Source organism: Cheilinus undulatus, linkage group 14 (genome assembly GCF_018320785.1).
Source record: "Cheilinus undulatus linkage group 14, ASM1832078v1, whole genome shotgun sequence".
Classification (NCBI taxonomy): Eukaryota; Metazoa; Chordata; class Actinopteri; order Labriformes; family Labridae; genus Cheilinus; species Cheilinus undulatus.
The window spans coordinates 27,799,226-27,820,621 of record NC_054878.1 but is presented as its reverse complement, the minus strand read 5'-3'; the positions used below and the strand labels follow the sequence as shown (position 1 = coordinate 27,820,621).

The 21,396-nt window shown below is 38.6% G+C and overlaps 1 protein-coding gene across 2 annotated transcripts in view; it reads left to right on the top strand.

Annotated features, from left to right (window-relative positions):
* Positions 1-21,396, top strand: part of usta (uronyl 2-sulfotransferase a) — a 98,196-nt gene that overhangs the window by 49,839 nt on the left and 26,961 nt on the right. For both annotated transcript variants that reach the window (XM_041804780.1, XM_041804781.1), the window contains exons 2-3: positions 3,720-3,763; positions 20,821-20,976. In XM_041804780.1, the coding sequence (XP_041660714.1) occupies positions 3,720-3,763; positions 20,821-20,976 (200 nt within the window). The remainder of the gene's footprint in view (positions 1-3,719; positions 3,764-20,820; positions 20,977-21,396) is intronic.

Below are 21,396 nucleotides of genomic sequence, written 5' to 3'. Positions count from 1 at the left end.
ATAGATAAAACCACTGCAAGAAAGGTCTGAAAACACTCATAGGTGGAGCTTTGTCATTATCAATACACCTGATAAATTTAGAGCCAGCACTAGAGGCCAAACAGATCCATACAATGACTCAGTGTTGGACTAATTACTCTTATCCTAAACACTGCTATCTTTCATATAAACACGACTTTAAAAGTCATCCAGTACACTCCCCTCACAAGCATGCTGTATAATAACATTTCAAAGTGGCTGCCAAAAAGGAAACATTGGCTGGTTATGAGCCAATGTGTGCGTTCATGCATCATTTCTTGCTATTTTCATGCTTGTCTGTCTGATCACAATTCAGATGCGCTGGGAGGGATTGTTCTCCTGTGTAATATTTCTTCCCTCAATAGCTTTATTCCCCAAACACACTCCCATTTGTCTTCTGCTTTTCTTCAGGGTGAAACATCTGAATGTTGTAAATGTGGCAGTTGATGATGAGAGTGTGTGTCCTGATGGAAAGGCTGAGCTGAAGCCAGGGCTTGGATTTAGACGAAAAACTGCAACATAGACTGTCAGTGTGGGGAAGAGTTGAATGGGCTTCATTGTTCTCTGACAAAACAGCCTCACAGTGGTGAATAAATAAATAAAACTCTCCTCATTGTATCCTTAGAATTAATGCAGGAGAGCAAAGCTGTTGTGACTCCAAAGATGGGATTAATGCATTGAGCTTTGTCCACCTGGTGTTCACTGTATGTCAATGACAAACGAGCATTGTTTAAGGGATGGTTTAAAAAGAAAGCAGTGGTAATATCAGGACAGCCATATTTCTGCGTCAAACCCTTAACTACAGTGTGGTGGCCTACGTTGTCATGAGCACTTCCTACTTGTACTTTGGTGTGTCCTCAGAAGTTGATTTACTGCAATTACTGCAAAGAAGAAAAGGGAGAGGAAACATCGGATGAGATGGAAGGTAGTAGAAGCAGACAGGGATTTTTTGTGCTTGTTTAGCCACTGACAGAAATGAACGAAGGCAGCAGCCAGATGCTCTTGGATATGCCACACCGTGGCACTTTAGGCCACTGCTCTATTCCCAATGCAATCAGCCACAGCTAGGAGAGTGCTTCCCCAATAGAACAGCTGTTTTGTCCATCTCAATTTGAGAGCACAGAAAAATTAATTTAGTGCCATCTTTTGCGCAAGATGTTATTAAAAACAAAAGGTTTAAGGCACTTCAACATTAGTTTCTCTTTTGAGAAGTTCCACCAATTCTATTATGTTAATATAAAACAGTTTTGAGTCAGATTCAAGACAGGCTGGCTGCAGACTGCATGTCTCAGAAGCCCTGTCTTGCACACCACTGCTGTGATGCCACCTCATGCTACAACTTACAAAATAAAAATGGATTAAACTTCCAGTTAGGGTAAGATGACCAGATTTTTAAAGTGAAAACTGAGGATGTTTCCAGTTAAGCAAAGATGAAAACCAGTTGATATTCTCATAATGACATACCAAATAGGGACACTTAAAAGTTTCATGCATTTTGACAAAAGTTTCAATGGAGCCATCAAACAACCTTGTGGCTTTATTTTGAGACTTAATAAAGTTAACAATTCACCAGTGATAAAAAATACTAGAACTAATGAGCCATTAATAAAAATGAAAAAGGTTATTAACATAACTCTGCAACACAACTGTTCAACTGTAAGTCTTCTTCTTTCTTTACTTCTTATTCTTTCTTCTCCCCAAAAATTCAGGATCCAGGATTTTTTTTTTTTTTTTTTGCTTCATCTAATTTTAATAGAATATTTTCCATTAAAGAGCTTTCATTGCGCTGTTAAGCCATTGCATCAGAAAAACAAACATTTCCTGCTGTTGCAACTTTCCACTTGAAACATTTAACTGGCAAAACGCAAGTTGACTTTTATTTTGAAGGAACATTAGACTATTTACAGAAAATGCCTGAGTTTAGCATTAACACTTAACTGATCATCAAAAAGCATCTGTACTGTGGAACTAACAGCAAATATTTTAGGATTTTTCTGACCGTTTGAAATATGGCAGGGGGGAATTATAATCAGTTTCTAGTGAAACAAGACTTTTTTTTTTTTTTTTTTTTTTTTTTTTATTAAAAAATTAGGGACATTTCTGGAGATGGCATTTCAGGTATGGGACAGGCCAGTCCCTGGAAATCGGGACGTCTGGTCACCCTAGGTTAGAGTTAGGGTTAAGGTGAGGGTTAGGATACTTAAAGTTAAAAGTTAAAAACCTGCCCTGAAAAAAAGCCTAATGATAAACGTTTATTAAAACTGAGTAAAAATTCTGTGTACAGGAAAGAAGCTTGTCCTCCATGACAACTCTCCGACATAGCTAACATAGTTGAGGCTTAAAGTAACGATCCTACCTTAGCTATGTACGTTATTTAGTTTGTTGCTGTAGCTTAAGCTATGTAAGCTATGCTTGCTTTTGCTAACTTTGCTAAAGCTAACAAAGCTACATCACAGTAAAATATAACATAACTAAAGCTAATGTAGCCACACTGGCTAACATAGTATTTTAACTATGTAGTTAGCATATCTCTGTTAGCTTTAGCTAAAGGTAATGAAGCTAAAGTAAGCCACCGTTCGCACTTCTAAAATAGGTCAATACGTAATTTAAAAAAACAGCTTTTTTGTGTCTCATTTCTTCAGATTGTTTGTAATTTAAATTTTGAATAAATATAAGCTATTATGTTAAAAGCACTGAAATTTATATTGTTTTTAAAGGGACAGTAGAGAGTTAAATAGCCATTATAATTCTGATACAACTTATGAACTTGATATCTTTAAAAATGAAAAACAGTCTGCATTTGGCTGCTTGTGTCACCTTGTCTCAAGGCCGCCTCTAAGGGGAAGAACTTGGTTCTTGTTAAGTTTCCAATGACAACCTTTTTTTAAATTTTTAACCTAAATATATATTCTTATCAAAGAAACACAAATACAGATTTTTTTGTTTCATCATTGAAATTTATAGCCTTTTTCAAAATGTGAACCTCTTGTCTCAAACACCAATTCTTCATTTTCGATAGTAACAACAATGTGGACGTCCAGTTGAACCAAACACTTTGCTTGTTGTGTGTGAGTTCAGAGCTAAGCCATGACCTGAGCAGAAAACAAAGGAGAAGAATCTAAGGTAACTTTCTAGAAAGCATCTAGACCCAACAATAGCTTGTTAACACACTTTTCAGATCCAAACAGAGTTAGATGTTATCCAGGAGACAGGCATTAACACAGATGACCTATTTCACATGTGCAGATATGAAGAAATCACATCTGGGAAGGCAATTTCTGCCATTTGTGTGTGCAGGCCTGGCTGTTCCAATCATGTTTGTCTTTAATGAGGTTATTATGACATGACATTGTACCACATGGTGGATGGTTATAATATAATTATGGCGAATTATTAAATCCACTATGGAGAAACTCTGGAGCTTTATTTGTGGATGAAAATTGTCTGAAACAGGGAAAGTTGTTGTGAACTAGATGAAGAGCTGCAGTTATATTAACTGTTTCACTCAGATGTTTTCTTGAGCAAGACATTGTGCTTCCTCTTTAAACGCCTTTAGAGTTCTCAATCTGCAAACAGTTGAAATGCCTGATTCTTTATGCTGATGTTAAATAATCGTATTGATGCTTTGATGTTTGGGTCTTCTGATCTCCTTTTCAAATGCATGCCCACACCCTAATACGTATACTTCCTTGTCATTGCAGGCGAATCCACATATCTGGATGACCACGGACCCCCTGCCCCAAGAGTGAGTCTTTTTCTACATCTCTACTCATCAGTCTCACCTCACTTCTCCTCTTCTTTATCCTATTTATACCCTTTTTGTCCTTTCACTTTTTCCCTCTGATGTTCTTCCCAAGACTTTCCAAGCCAGTTACGTCCAGTCAGGATAAGGGTTCAGTCTGTGCAACGGGGGCTGCGTGCAAACTCCCTCTAAATACCAACTAGACCTGGCTTCAGTGCTACAGTAATGCTCTGAGCGTTACACAGGGGCCTTGTATTCATCCAGCTGCATGTCTGCACGACTATCTCTCCTCTGTGCTCTCTCTTCCCTCTCTCTGCCAACTTCTTTCTCTCCACTGTCTGCTCATTATCTCCACCTTTAATCCATCACCACCTCATTCTTGCCTTTTTAATACCCTCCTTTATCATTTTTATCTCCTCTCCCAGTCGGATGCTGCTCTTAAGTGCTGCTTTTTTGTTGTTTTAGTATGTAGCTTAGCTTCATCTTGTTTGGTAACAGGTTTGTTTGCAGCAGCTGTACAGTGCAGTCACATCTGGCTTTGTTTGTGAGTTATATGTTTACTCTCAAGAGCCTGTTCTTGCCACCATAAGCCAAACCAGGCAACCACAGTGCATGTGTCAAGCAGATAGGAGCGGAGTGTTATTTTTATGAAGCAAACTGTGGCTCACTGCAGCAAGGTTCCTTGAAGGGTGAATCATCATCTTTAAAAACTTTTTGTTTCACTTATACAAGGCTCACGATGACATTTTACTTTTAAATACTCTTGGTTTGTTGCCAAGCTGTCAAATCTACACAGGCCTGCAGATATTCAATGGTTATTAAGTCCATTGAATCACATGGCTTTCATTATTTCCCATTGGATATGGAGTGATATGGCTTGACTCTGACCTGAGGCCATTCTGAATATTTACATAATCAAACAAGCACAGAAGCTTTTGTTCACATTTTAAAAAAGCTGGACAGAGTCTCAGAGAAGCAGAGAGCACCAAATTAAGACTAATTCACTTCAAAGTTTCTGTGTCTTTTGAATACATTGTCTAAATTGGCCTGCAAATGCTTGTGTTACTGCATATCAGAGGTAGAAAGTTAGACAAAGATTTATACTTTGCCCTTTCCAGAGACTACTGGAGCTTGTCAGGGCTCTAAAACGCCCAACAAAAAGAGCCACAGGCACTATGCAGGGCTTAAAAAACACTTGCATCTCAAAAAATAGTTTACGCTGTATTTCACATTTCAGTTGGCAGAATGGCATCGACCATACATCAAAGATAATGCAGCAAGAAGCTCCAGTAAAGCTGTGAATAAAATGTTATATTATAGATGAAGGTAAAAGAAGAGGTGGAAAGAGCATGAGACTCTTGTGCTTTAGTAAAAGTTACTCTGATTAAAATAAACTTACTGATCCAGAAATCAACTCATGTAAAATAAAAAAAAACATTAAAGTTTACTCCAAGCACTGACTAAACTTGTGTAGATTATGCCTTTGTTGTAACAATGCTTCATGGCAATAAGTCTTACACCTATTTAAAGCCTGTTTATTTCCCTTTTAAAACAGGGCCATATTTGTAAGGAACATGCATTTGTGGGATGAGCAGCAGAGCTGAGTGTAGGTTGCGCCCATTAAAAATGTGCCAAATCTTCTTTGCCAACGCAAACAGCTTGTTCTGCCGTCGATGTTTTTTAGATTAGACGATTGAAGTTTGGCGAAACAAGACAAGCCTCAGTAGCATTTGGAATAACCATACACAGCCCCAACAGCCTGGCCCCTCCTCAAACACTAACAGGAATAATGGTGTGCATGTGATTCCTTTAAATTCCAGCTGTCAATATAACATTCTATCTATCTATCTATCTATCTATCTATCTATCTATCTATCTATCTATCTATCTATCTATCTATCTATCTATCTATCTATCAGAATTTATGCATGCATGCATGTATAAATGACAGATTTGGAAATGAACATTTTTGCCTTCCTGCCACATCAGGAGTAACTTTAGGACTGTATCAGACCAGTATTAGTGTAAAGTTTATCTATGCTGTTAAAAAGGCATCCCCACATGCAAATGAGTCTGACATCTGAAAGATTTAACTAATAAAAACCAAAACAAATTATTTAAGAAACCATTTATTGTAACATATAACATATTTATAATAGCTAGGTTAGATTATGTATTTTGGTAAATGTTCTTAATGATGATTGATTGTTCTCTAGTGACTTTTTCTATTCATTTTCTCTCTTCCTTATTATTATTTACACACGTTTCATGTCTCCTCTCCTCCTGTTGTCTCCTTCCTGTGTGATCTTTTGTCAACACTCCTACGTTTATAAAGGTTGAAGAGGTTCTGTCGTAATCTGCACGTTGACGAGGTTTATTTACGAGCTAAATAACGCTCATAAATATCATCAATAGCATCAGGTGCTATGAGAAACATGCACACGAGGAATAAAAGGACAAAAGGGATTGTCCACCAGTTTATTGATCCCAGATGAATGAATTTTAAAATGATAAAATGATCATCAGGTAACCCGCAGAAGGGCCGCTCAGTCAGCCTGTATAGGAACTGATCCCCTCTGATATTCACGGCTCACCTGCCCCCACACACCTATGAGGGACCGTGCGTATTTCTGCCTGCCATGGTGAGAAGACCAGGAGGGAGCTGGTGCGGACATGAGCCCAACTGTTGCTGATTCTGACCACATTTCCCACCGGTTTGTTTTATATGGGTGATTGCAGGATTTTACCTGCATTACAAGTGTCAGACTTGTTGCGAGAATTTAATAAATTTTGCGCAATTGCTGCAATCTCGCACCGAAGTTCAGCGCTTGTGTAACTATCTCAGACATAAAACAAGCGGGGCATCAGTTCATACACAACTTTAGAGGATAAATCAGTTGCATTGGAGAACTCTCTCATGATACTGAGTCAAAGCATACCGTCACACACGTGACCGCAGCCATGCTTAACCCTCCTCAGAGTTCAGAGTTCAGAATATTAATAGCAATTGAGATGAAACTGTTTTTGAAGCGGGTTCTTTTGGAGGCATTTGACCTGTAGCGCCTCCCAGAGGGCAGTAATAGTGTGCAGGGTGAGTGGGATCCGAGGTGATCTCGCGGGCTCTGCGCAGTGTCCGTTTGCGGTGGAGTGATTCAAGGGATGGTAGGGGTGAGCCAGTGATTTTGGATGCTCTGTTAATGATGCGCAGTAGTTTCTTCCACGTTTTATGCCCCTTTGCCAATTTTAATACCATATCTATATTTCTAATGCCCATTTTGATACTTGTAACCCATTTTCACTGGTATTTCTTCCTGTTTTGCCACTTTTAACTCATTTTGATTCTGTTTACATGAAGGGGTTTACATTTAAAAGAGGGCTTGATACTACAACATAATTAAATTTTTAAAAAATTTGCTTTGCTAAGAGTGGTTCTTATTCTAGAACAAATAAAATAAAGTAAATTAAAATGTGGTTATCACAGCTTAACCTCACAATGGGCCATGATTTCGCTGACTACCATGAGCGCCCCATTTAACGGAGCCTCAGAAAGCTCTCCCTTTAATCCCCCCTTACAGACGGCCTTGGGTGAAGGTGTTGGCTGATGATGTCATTGGTGACTGACTATTTTGTCTGAGGCTGATGAGATGAGTCAAACTGTGAAGACCAGGGTTGACCAGATGATGACTGAGGAGGTCATCTGGGGTTGATGGGGTATAGAGGCTTACCACACTGCGAAGACTGAGGTTGGTGGCTGATGATGTCTTGTAGACTTTGCGGTGATGGGGAGGGGGAGAGTTGCATGCAGCCTGTATGAACAGGTGGAGGAAAAAAAGCAATTTTTTTTAAAAGACAACAGAAACATGATAGGCTAATAGTTAGGGAGTGGAGAGCTATTGGATAGTTGTGACTAGGTGATATGAACAGCTGTGTCAGTGACTGAGCATGTGTGGAGGAGTGCATTGAATATAGTGGCGGGACAGTGTTAAATCGCTATACAAAATAAAGTCTACTGACTGATCTTTCACTGGAGCTTCAAGTAAACATCAGTGAAGATGTTCTGGCAAGAACTTGTCTGGTTTTTGTGATGTGAATAATGTCCCAGGTGCTACTCAGCAGTTCAACGTGACAAAATAATATCGCACGTAATATCACAGTTTTTTTGCTGTCGTGAGCTGATGTCAACATGGGCTGTTTTAAAGATAGTATCAGATGTCCAGTGCCACAGTTCCACGTAATGTTCAGTGATAGCTGCCACTTTTATGGGTTTTTTTTCCAAAGTTTTAACTGCTATTTGAAGCTGCCGTTCTGTTGCTGTGTCTTATTCATGTTTTGTGCTGCTTACTTGTGATTGACCAGGATTATTCTCTTATATCAGCTGTGTGTTCTGTTACAAAAGTGCCCCCCATAACATGCAATTCCCTCCCCCTGGCCTACAATTCTGAGACCATGTGGTCCCACTAGACATTTCCAGTTCCATCTAGCTCTGTTGTTTACTTGTGTTTTAAATTGAGGACGCTGTTCTTTAAAAACATGGCATGGATAAATGTCTAGTGGGTAAAAAGCTATCAAAGGATGTTTTCTTAGTTGACACTGCAAGCTAGTTGAAAGGCATTCTGGGATTCTTTAAAGCATTGACCAAGAAGACCACTTTTAAACTCTTCTAGCATTACACAGCCACAGTAAACACAGACAAGACTGACTATGGCTAAACATTTGCTGCTACTTTTGACTGATTTCGTATCTGTCATCATCTCATCCACCAGACACACGGTGCTAATGCCATGTCAATCAGCTACGCGGCTCTTAATCTTTTTGTTGACGTCCTGCTGCAGCTCAGATTGATCTTCCAGCATGTGCACACGGACAGCTGAGGTTCTGGTTAATGTGGGGGAAAAGATTAGGAATGGAGCAGAAAGACGGATGTAAATGAGAGCATATGGAAAAACCACGCAGCTCTCAGAATAGAGTTATGAGTTTTTATGTGTGGAAGCATGACAAGAGCCCCCTCGACATTTAGTACTAAAAATCTCTTTATGAGCACGTTTCCAGCATGTAACTCCTACATACACTAGATCTTATGGCAAACCTGATAGAAACACTGTAGCCTTTTTTGTTCATTCACACATTCTTGAATGCAAAGTTAGACATTTGATTCTTTCTAAGAACTCTGAAATGTTAAATCAGATCAATATATGTCTGATCTAAAGAATAAATAAATGATCTAAAGGAAAAGAAAATCAATGGTAAAGCTGAAGTCTTTGAAGAGTTTTCAAAATTTTCATTGAGTGTTGATGGAGAAGTTGTTTATGATGTTGTGAGCTCACAGTTTTAATATTTAATGAAAATGGAAAACAAAACAGGAGCTCTCAGAAATATGTTAGAGTACAATCTAATGCTCATAAAAGCTCGACAAAGTATTGGTTAGCCAGCAAAATCATTCAGATCTCCATTCCTCTTATGCACATTACTTTATGGGTCAACAATACTGAGAGATAGCAGTGGTGCTGAAGCTATTGTTTCCCATTTGCTCTCAGTCATTTGGAATTGATTAATCTTAAATCATATGAAAACATCAGCAGAGAGACTCCCTCCATGAATGGATAAATCATTAATACAAGGTTGGCTTTTTACTCTTCTCTCACCGTAGCAGTTCTCCATTCCACATGTTGTCTGTTTTTCTAATTCAAAATTAAATATTAAACTTTTTTGTAATCCTTCAACGTATGTTGTCGACCAAAGTACAGATAATATCACACACATATTAACGGATCAATTTCATGTGCCCCTGTGGACAAATGTTACCTCTTTTGTCTTCTAGTGTTCACTCTATATTTACAAGGAGCTGACTGATGGAGTTTTTCTGGGCTCATACAGATCATTAATAGTTAGCGGGTCCAGCAGTCGATATCTGGAATGGATTTATTACAGAAAGCAAAATCTACTAAATGTGACTAGAGATTGAAAAATGTAAAAAAAAAAAAAAAAGAACAATTCAACACTAGCTCTGTTGACATGGGAAATGGCACAAGGACACGCAGCAGAAAAGAACAGGAAGTGATGCCATATGCCCACTGTGTCAGTTTCACTCAGATCTTTGTGTTTATTGGCTGGTACTTGTTTGTTGTGTAGCCAATCAGATTATTTCGTCATTGAGCATTAGGTGAGACATTAGAAAGTGAAAACAGAGCAAGAGAGAGAGAAACACCTCACAGCAGAGCCACAATTACACACTTTTTAATCAATCAGTGATCAGTAAATTAAAATGCAGATACAGATAATTGTCCAAATGCCTAAATTTTCAGAATGAAAATCATATCACTGGTGTTGGGCCAAAATCTTATGTCCCTATTTTCATGATTTTATTTGATGTTTTTCATAAATCAATGCTATTGCTCACTCTTTTAATCTGTCAGCGGGTTTTAACAAATTTTAAAGCAATAAAAAGTGTCTTAAAGATGCTGTCTATGACCATTCACTGTTAAATTAAATGCCATTTATATGTGAACCACAGATTATTTACTGCAACTTTACCTTAAAAATCCTGCCAGTCTCCAGGTAAAAGTCAGAGTAAGCTAATGTGAGAAATGAGCAGGAAATATTGAGAAAAAAAATCACCACAGGGGTCTGTGACCCACACATGATCATGGCTACCACAAGTGTCTTGTTTGATCCATGTCTAAGTGAAGTTCCTAGGCTAATAATTTTAAAAAACATGGATGCATTTGGTTTCCTACTCCGTAGCTTAAGAAAGGCGCAGAACACAGACATATTGTGGTCTATTGGCAAACAGTGGCAAAGGGTAAACAATGCAAAGCTGGTATGCAGAATGTAGCCAACCTTAGCAGTGCCGGTGTCACTGGCCTCCCAGCAGCTGTGCAGGTTTTCCTATTTTATATTTTTCTTTTTAACACTTTTACACTCATGTTGACTTCAACAGATATTTCTGCTCTATTTCAGCCCTTCATACTTTACAAAGGGGCGTATTAATGTGGCATATACTGTAGTGAATTTGTAGTATTGTAAGACGTCATGAAATTTTGGTGAGTTTAAATCCGTTGCATTTGATGCTACAGTGGTAAATTGACATTATCTTTGATTTTCTGCAGTGTTTATTTTGATAAATGGAGAAGTTAACACAAAGTTTATTTTAACAGATGCTATCTTGTAATGAGCAGCCTCATAACAAGAGAGAAAGAGGTGGTATAAAGAGAGCACTGTCCTGCTTGAACCACTTTGAGTTCAGACAGCTAATATTTACATTATAAGTCTAAAGTGAGATATCAGGCTTCAGTCAGTGTGTCAATGGCGGCATGAAGCAGCCTACTTTCCCCTCTCTGTTAATACAGAGCCTGTATTACCACTTACACTACTTCAGCCACATGAGGAGAGAGTAATTTTTATCTGTAAACAGTCTTATAAGAGGTGGTTGTATACTGATTAAAAAACACAGATGTAGTTGGGAAATAAAGGCGAGAGGCTGCTCTTGTGTAGTTTCTGTCCAAAATATCCACACAGCCATGAGAGGAGTGGATATCCTCCAAGCATGAGGCATCCTCATACAGGCATGAGGGTGGAATTACAAAATAAAAGTACAGCTTGAAGGTGATGATGTTGGTTGATGTTTTGACTTTCAATAGATTTGATTGGATGATTTATCAACCAATCAGTGTATCGATATAAATCAATGGATTATTATACTCCTATTGATTATACGTGAGTGTAATTTGGAACAGTCTACGTACAACTTTATTGCCATATTTTGATCAAAATAGTGCTAACCCATAATGTTTCTATAAGATGCTATCAGTGCTATCAGTTCACCGTTGTTTACACAGGGGTTAAAGGGCATCAAGGCTGTAGCCTTAAAGTGGAGCTACAATGGCATGCAGCTACATTACCGAGCATTTGACTGAGATTGTAGGCCTGGACAAAAAAAATCACTCTGTAGTTGATACTGTGAATATGTCAAACCACACATGGCATTGATAAAAAGGCCAAAATGGCATCAATATATTGTCTTATAGTAGAATATTTTGCTTCTGTGAACATTGCTCCAGTGTCTTTTTTTTTATGTGTGAACAACCAAATTAGTAAGACTTACGGGGCAGTCCTCCTTAAAATTGCATGTGTGAACAGGGTTTATGTTGCCTTCTTATTCTTATTTTAATTTAGTTTTTTAATGACTCATTCAACTCAACTGTATCTCTGTTAAGAATCTGTGCTGTGGAAAAAGTCCCCCAAAAAATGTCTGTTTGTACGGCACATTATTTATCACTTCATCTGACACCTACTTTGTGGCAGCAGTTTCAGCCTTTTAAAATAAAAAAGACGTAATGGAACTTTATCTGAATGCTCTCTTTCTATGTGTAGAGACATGAGTATTAATTGCAGTTAAAAAAAATCATATGAGCTTTAACTTGCAGAAGATATTCATGAGTTAAAGAAATAAATGGCAGAAGACAAACTGAGATATAGATTACTCATTGGGAGAAAGGACCAGACCCTAGATTTAGCCTGAGTATAACCAGTGAAAATGCATATAAGCTTTTGTTCCCTGGTGTGTTTTTAATGTAAATAGAATTGCTAAAAGTTAAATGAGTTTATGATCAAGCAAGGATGTTTTCTTCAACTGCAATAAGATTGAAGATTGCAGTTCGGTTTGCTTTCTTGCAGAAACAGTTGAAAAGGATCAATAGATTTCATGTTTGCTGAGCCACTATCACATCAGAAATCTCAGAAAATGATAAAGCATTTGGAGGTTTTTGCTTTAAGTGTGTGGGCAGTGTGCGAGAAATGAAAGAACGCAGAGGAAGTGAAAAAAAGAGGAAAGGTTCAGAACTCTTCTCCTCAAAGTTGACACCAGATCTGTAAATACAACAACAGGCTCACTCTGAGGAGCAGCAGTGCCCAGACCTGACATGGAGGAAAACAGAGCTCTTACATAACCCCCTGTGTTTTTTACAGCGTTGATTGACTATTGACAGAATCCCTTACTGGCACCATTTCTCACAGTGTGCATCTGAAAGCTCCGCTCTGCAGAGAGACGGATGATGATGGCACAGAGTGAAAGGTTGCCCTTTCAGTGCTGTCAATGTTGGACGCAAGCTTTTAGACTCCTGATAGCATCTGCGGTGTTATTCTTGTGTTGTACAACAGCAGGCCTTTGGAGGTCTGACACAGCCATTTTTCTTCATAACAGCAGGGAAATGATGTCCTGCAAAACACTGCATGTCTTTTATCCAGATCAGTTTTATTGTGATAGGCTGAGGAGTCTGATGGCAAACACAGAGGAATGTTGGAGTGCAGTCCAAGAGAACCATTGACTGTTTGCTCAAATCATTCTACTCTTAAAACATGATTTTAGAGAGTCTGTCTCTGCTTTGTGTGAGTTTAATTCTAATTTTTGTCTTCATCGGTTGAATTTCACCCATGGAGGTGAAATGGTTGGCAGTAGCTCAGTCTATAAGGAGTTAGGTTGGACACTGAAGGGTTGTAGTTAGCAGAGTTTTGAAGAAGAAAATTTACTGATAACCAGCTCCTAACTGCAGCCAGACAGGCCTCAAATTTGTTTATGTCCGACTACTGGCATATAAAATTGTAAATAATCTGCATAACAGTGAAAAGGAATCCCAAACATGTGCAGAATTTGACCTGAAGGTACCAAATACAGCAAGACAATGAAGGACCCGGAACAGACCCCTTTGGCACTCCATGCCTAATAGCACATCACTCCGAGAAAGGATTGTTGTACAAGAGGTGTTGACTGCTCTGGCCTCCTGATGCCATCGCCCAGGCTCAATCTCTCCAAGTATCGTCCCAGCTGCCCCCACAATGCACTCAAACAATTGGTAATAATATATTTTGGCTTTAAAAATCTGCCTGCATCAGCTGTAAATATGGACGAGACGATCAAATAATTTAGTGGAGTTTCAGACTGGACCAACAGACCTACGTCAGCTGAAGTCTTTTTCTCAATTCATCATTATTCTTTTAATGAAAGTCTTTTAAAGATGAAAATGTATTCACTTGGATTTTTAGAGCCCTCACATGTGGGATTTTTTCAGACAAAGAAACAGTCTTTTTTCAAGTAGGGTCATCAGTTTAAATGTATTTTCTTCAAATATGAGTGTTTAAAGGTACATTGTGTGAAATAAGTATTATTTAGGCCAGATGTTGTCAAACTTTTCAGAGACCAGGGACCCTCTCTGTACATTAGGGTGGTTGAAGCATATTTGAATACTGCTGTGCACATACATGAATAGTCGCGTGCAGTCTTGCATCCTACAGATTTTTAAGACTTAAATTTCACCCAATCACCATGTTTTTATTTTCTATTCATCAAATTTATGTATATGTCTTTATAAAAAATAAAAACAATTTGAAATCATTTAATAGGGGTCCTGATGTTGAGAACCACTGATTTAGGCAAACCAACTTGGTAAAAACGGAACATAATATCTACATGATTTTTTCCCCCTTTGGGAGCTTGTTGCCTTTATTTTGATTGGACAACTAAATAGAGAAAGGAAATAGATGGTGAGAAAGTGGGGGAAGTCATGCACCAAACAGTGTCGGAATCAAGAATCTATCCAGCAATCCATCCTGCAACTAAAGCGGAGGACTTTTGCCTCTGCATGAGCGCCAGAAATGGATAAAGTACAAGACCATTGAACAAGTGAAAGCACAGTTATTTTGGTTAGAATATACATAAGTAGGAGTTAAAACTACTGGTCTATAAATCTACTCAAGAAAAAGGAATAAGTAGATCATTCAGAGATTACTTAAAGAACAAAGTAACTACTTTTGGCTACCCAAGGGGATTGTATACAGAAACCTGATCTTTCCTTAATGTGCAATAACAGGAGAATATAAATATCCTGTTTTTTTAAATGTTTTTTTTTAAAGATGCTGCTCAGTCTAAAGTAAAAGGCAAATCTGTTTGAGGCGGATATGTGGAGTCAGGATCTCTTTAAGTGTATCTGACTGTCACTGACCACCCATTAAGCTCCTGCTCTACCACTGTCCACTGCTCTCTGTCCACACTGGATTCATCAAGTATTTGAGTCTCTTCCTTGTAAATTCCAGTTTCTTCTAGAAAAAATGATATCTACTGCTTTAATTTTGAATGCAGATTAATGGAAGTGTGGCACTGTCTATTGAGGAGGTCAAGCTCAATAGTTTTGCCTCAAGAGTTGACACAAGTCAGAGCATGATACATTTCATAGATATGGATATTATAAGTTAATGTACAACTATATTCACTTTTTTAAGAAGCTAAACCACTTGCAGGTTGTCAGTATGCTACAGTAGGAGCCAATACCATCAAGCTATAAAGACGCAGCAATTTTATAAAGTGATAAAGTGGAAATATTGTTCCAATGTTTTGTGCTGCCCCCATGTGACCAAAAATCCCTATTTTAAATTTGATGTGGCATTAAAGCTCCTGCGAGGAATTGCAAGCTTGCCGCGATCGCAGCACTCCTTGTGGACAAAGTTATGTCTCTAATCTTGTTGTACGTGTAAAGATTTTTTTTCTGATGAAAAAAAAAACATGTCTTGTTTTTATTTAATAGATTTTAACCCTTATTGATAAACTTTGAAGTCTTAAATGTAACAAAGGCTGTTTGGGGGCTCACTTTGTGTGGTGGTAACAAGCTTTGCAGAAAAACAGCGTATTGATAAATGATCACTCTAGTCGCTGATGTGTATTTTTGCTTTTCAAGGTTATTTATACTCATTGGTATTAATTTCATGTGGTTTCATAAGCAGAAAAAATCTTCTCACAGGAGCTTTAATATAGCTCTGATTTTTTCCAGCTTCATTATTAATTCATGTGTTTCCCTTTTAAACAGGGCTGTTTTATGACCCATCCGTTCTACTTGTTTGCCTTTTTGAAGCACTTTTTACATTTATTCTTTGAAGTACAGTACATTTATTTGAGAAGTGCTCCTTAAAAAACTATAAGCATCACAAAAATAAGAAAAATGCCTAAATTTAATTCTAATCCTTGAAGATTTTCCCACAAGTCAACGGTAATCTATCCAAGATATTTTGATCTATGAAACTGTCCAGTTATAGCATTTGAATTATGAAATTGCATTTATAGTAAATGGCACAAGCTGAAGCCTGTCTGTTATAGAGCTTGCAAAAGCATGTCTAAACACAAATATCGTCCTCTGAATTGTTTTTCCAGTTTACCCTCCCTCATCCTCAGGCGAGGGTTCCCATATATCTTACTTACACATTGTGTTAGACTGGTTCAGTCACTCATGACGTCCAGTGAAATGCTGATTCTGGGGAATCTGGGAGGAAATGGCCTGTCAACACTCTATCCCTCTCCTCCCTTCTTTTCTCTCATCTTTACTTGTTTTCTGTCAATCATGTTGTAATTTTAACCTTCTTTCTGCTCTGATCTGACTTTCAGGGAGGAGCTTGTTGTTTTTATAGCTGCTTGGCGGGGAAGAGGCAGAATCATGAAGTGTATATTGCAGCACTGATTTCTGTGGTGTCTGCAGCACCAGACTGAAGACAGCTGATATTAAACAAGCCACAGTTTCAGCTGGTATCAGTCAGCCACTCAGAAAACGGTATGCAAAAAAGGCAATTTAATTGTAATCCAGTCCCTGATGAGTTGGTAGCCTCAGTAATCAAGTCAGATTCACTTCAGAGGAAAATGTACCGTGTATGTAAAGCTCTGACCACCCCTGAAGATAAAACTGTCTTCTGACTAAAAATCTTCTCCTGCTTTTAGGGGTATAACTGTATTGTGTTTCAGCACAGTTTGGCACATATAGTCACATGACAAATATATCTGAAAGGATAAAAAGGGCAACGACACCCAGCTTTCACACAGAATCAACACTCTAGTCCAGGTGGGAGTAGTGCTCCTAACTGTTTGCTCTTAAAAAGCAAATGAAGAAAAAGTAGGCACAATAAAACACTCACAGAAGTCATTAATCTATTTAAAATCAACTTTCATACCTTAAAAGTATGTATCTTTAAGTATTTTACCAGCCCCTAGTTGTAATATAGCACTACAGCAATAGGGTGGCTGTGGTCCCTATGGATGTTGTTCTAACTGCCATCAATAACAAAAGAAGATGAAAACATTAATGTTGAGTAACTCATTTTGGATCTCTTAACTTTAGAAACTAGTCAAGAAGAAGTAACCTTAAGTAGTCTGATAAACAAACTAATTTATTATAATTGACTTTTTTGAATAAAATAACTGTATAGACAAAAGTATTTGGTCACACCTTTTAATTATTGAATCCATGTGTTTCAATCAGACCTGTTCCCACAGGCGTATTAATCAAGCACCCATGCAGTCTCCATTAGCAAATATTTATGATACAAAAAGTGTTGCTCAGTGACTTCAAGCATGGTACTGTGATGGATACCTTTGCGATAAAATGGTTTGTAAAATTTAATCCCTGCTGGATATTTTATGGTCAACTGTAAGTGATATTATTTGAAAGTGGAACTGTTTAGGAACAACAGCAACTCAGCCACGAAGCAAAAGACCAGGCAAAATTGCAGCTGCATGCAAGCCTCACATTACCAAGTCCAATGCCAAGCATTGGATTGTGTGGTACACAGTGTTTTGCAGCACAGTGTTATGCGGAGTCTTCTGGATTTCTATTTGGCAGTCAGATGGGCGAGTCCAGGATTGATGGATGCTGGCAGAACTTTACCTGCCTGACTGCATTGTGCCAACTGTAAAGTTTGGTGGAGGAAGGATAACAGTGTGAGGCTGTATTTCAGAGCCTGAGCTAGGCTCCTTACCATTGGTGAATGTGCCGCCCTGCGCAAAGCAAGGACTATAAAGACATGGTTTGATGAGTTGGTGTGGAAGAACTTGACTGGCCTGCACAGAGCCCTGACCTCAAATCCATCTAGCACCTTTTGGATGAACTGGAACTGAGATTAGGAGTCAGGCCTTCTCATCCACTATCAGTTCCTGACCCCATAAATACTCAGAAAAAATGGGCACAAATCCCCACAGAAACACTCCAAAATCTTATGGAAAGCCTTCCAAGAAGAGTAGAGGCATGTATATCTGCAAAAGGGGGCCAACTCCATACCAGAGTGCCTGTATGTGAGTAGACAATGTCATTACAGACAAATACTTTTGTCCATATAGTGTAAATCTTTTCTGAAGTTAAAGAGTGCTTGATATGTTATCTTGAACATGGCAGTTTCCATTATATTTTAACATAAAGCTAACAAACTAATTATCGTACATTGTGGTCCAAAGTGAATGAGGCTCTGTCTTATTTATTCAAGGACAGGTGTGATTACTCAGTTTTATTTGAAGAACTGCCAGTGACTTTGCTTGCACTGCCCATCCATAGTTTCTTCAGCATGCTGTGAATTGTACCATCTGACGCCTACCCTGTGGCAGTGATTACTGACATTAAAAACTACAATTTAGAAACAGTACATGCTTCACTGATAATCTTGTTTGCTTTTGTAGGTCATGTAGAAATGTCCTGACTAATTTCAGTCTGTTTAATAATTTAAAAACTACTCACAGAGGCCTTGTCTCACACCTACCCCGCAGCAGCCTTTGAAGCATCAGTAATAACTGCAGAGACAGAGTCAGTCTTGTATGTGATCATCTCATTTGCCTGTTTGGCATCATAATCAATTCCAGTCTATTTCATAACCAGCTAAATACTCATCACAGGAGCTTTAAGGCAACACAGAGCTGATCTGTCTTTATTTTCATGGTAGATGTCTTTCAGGTGACCTGTCTTCCTCCTCTCTCCTAGTATTCCCTCAGTTCCTTTAAGTGGCCTCAATTTTCTGCTGCTCCTCTTCTGCCTGGTGAATTCCCTCAGATTGCATTCATTCTTAAGGGGCCGCTTGTGTAAACCCTGTAAGGCCCTCAGGGATAATTGCCAAATTAGTGCATTCTTGCTGCCCTGGTGCTAAAATGAGATTCGTGTTCAGTATGCATGTCGGCCAAAAACGTCCTGCTCACTGCAACAGAAACGACCGTTTACACACTCTCACACCAGCCTGGGTTGCGCATCTCATTCATGGCTGAGCTACTTGTTTAATTGGTGAGTCATGTGGTTGTGTGCGAGCTGTGTCAGTATCACTTTGTGGGGAATTCAGAAGAATCTCTGACTCATTGGGCTCAGTGGAGGAAAAACATGCGAGAAGATGAAAGTGCTCAGTTTTCGGTGTGTGTGTTTCGTAGCTGAAAGAGAATATGTTTCAGGGTCAATTGAGTCCAGCCCCGGGGAGGGTGCATGTGAGAAACAGAGGTCAGAAGTCAGAGAAAATGAGGGAAGAGAATCTCACCATGGTTTGATGAATTTCTGTAGTTTTTCTTGTTGTTTTCTCCTCTGTGTTTCACTTTTCACACTTTGATCTTTTCCTTTTAACTGTGCATGGACTGTTTTTTTCTGTATAACACACCCCTAAAAACATTTATATGAAGTATGCCACACATCAGTGAAACAGTGACAAAAAGGCTCAGGAAAAACTGGCATGGAAGTTGAAATCACATCTGATTAGACATGTTCCAATACCATTCTTTCTTCCTGATACCTCTGATTCTGAGTGTTGGGTATCAGCTGACACCAAGTTTACAGGTAAAATGTTCTAAATCAACTGTGCTGTGGAAAACTGTCCCATTATTTTAGCCCTACAGTGAACTCACAACATGGCTCAGCATGTATATGTACAGGCTCTCTGTGACACTTAAAGTTGTTTTTTTCTGCTTTTTATTGTGAAGTTTACTGCTAAATATTAAAATAACAATGATAAAGATGGCCAGATCAAAGGCTCTCTTACTCTTCCTCTCCACTATGCTTTATTCAGGCCGTCTCCATAATGATATGCGTGTTTAAGCATGCATAGTTTGACACAGCACGACGTGGTGACAGAACAGCCTGCCATTGGTTGACAGACCCTCAATAAGCATTCTTGCCATTAGCATTCAAGCCAGTGGCAACAAATGTTAAAAAATGGATAAAAAAAAGACATTCAATATCAGATTGACTGGTGTGGATTAAATCTTAAAAGTCCCAGAAAAGTCAACAAGATCCCATGCTTGTTAGAAACGCTGTGACCCCTCATACCCCACGCACAAGCTGTTCAAGCTCCTCCCCTCAGGCAGGTGTTACAGAGCACTGTGCGCCAAAACCACCTGACACAGAGTCAGCTTTTTCCCCGAGCTGTTGATCTGCTGAACAGTCACAGAGCACCAAAAGCAAAACTGTGCAATAACCTTGAACAAAAACTCACTTTACTGTAGATGACTCTGTACCATAATTCTGTATTTATTGTATTTGTCATAAGCTTTTACTAATTTTTATCACATGTCCCGGTCAGGTCAATGTCATCCCCTCCATCATCAAGCACCCGTGGCACCTTTCATTCTCTTGTTTTTGTATATAAATGAAATGTTCAATGTTCATAGTGTTTTTTCTTGTGTATTAAGAGAGAAAAGTTTAACCTCGTATGTGCACACATACCTGGCCAGTAAAGGTGATTTTTATTTTTGAAAAAAGAGCTACAAAGGTATTGATAGCATCAATGGAAAGTAGCAATGGCTAGCTTCAAGAGAGAGAAAAAATAGAGGCTACAATTTATGATTCAAAAGTTTTAAAACTTTAAATAGCCTGTGTCTTATGTTTTTTTCCTCATTATTTATCTGAAGGCAGCGGACTCTACAGCTTATATCAGCGTGTCTGCCGGGCTAACGTGCGCTGTACCTGGGTTAGTGGTGTAGCGGATAGCACTTAAATATGTGATTCTTGTGAAGACTGAACAATAAAAAAGGCTTACATTTCTAGAGGGTTGTCAATTCAAATATCAAGCTGAGAAAAATCAACATTTTCTTCATGAGCAGAAACCACGTTTTCACCACGTCAGTTTAAAATGCCATAATAAGTTTGTGGTGTTATGGGCCAAAGTGGCCCAAAAACTAACCAACTGAAGGTCTAATAAACCTGCTGTGAAAAGCTTTGACCAAAATGACAAAGCAGTACCTCTTATCTCGTTGCTTTCGTGGTTCTTATTCTCTCTTTCTTATGTGTTTGTAGGTGCTCCCGTTCCCCAGCCAGGTGGTGTATAACCGTGTGGGGAAGTGCGGCAGCCGGACGGTGGTCATCCTGCTGAGGTTATTGGCAGAGAAACACCAGTTTAACTTGGTCTCCTCAGACATTCACAATAAAACACGACTCACCAAACATGAACAGGTAAGATAGACAAATTTAGCAGGGTGGATGTGTAAATCATGAAATTTAAGTGTTGGAGATCTCACTGAATTTTCCATCAGTGTGGTTGTCCTTTAAGTAAGTAATGTTCTTGTTACTCTTACGGTTTGTTATATTTATTTGGATTTGGTAGGGCGTTCTTTAAAATAGCATAATGTACATCTGTTTGGTCACTGACCCCACATTTAAACTAGAATTTTAGATTTTTCCACTGTTCATCTCTCTTGTTCTTAATCATTCAGTTCAGTCCTATCATATGGGTAACTATAGATGATAAGATTTACTTTTCTGTGAACCAGCATTGTCTTATGCATCACCATTTTTACTGCGGCCAGCTCACATCATTTCACTTTCATTTAAAGAGCCAGAAACAAAACAGCTGCTGTTGTTAAATCCTCAAAG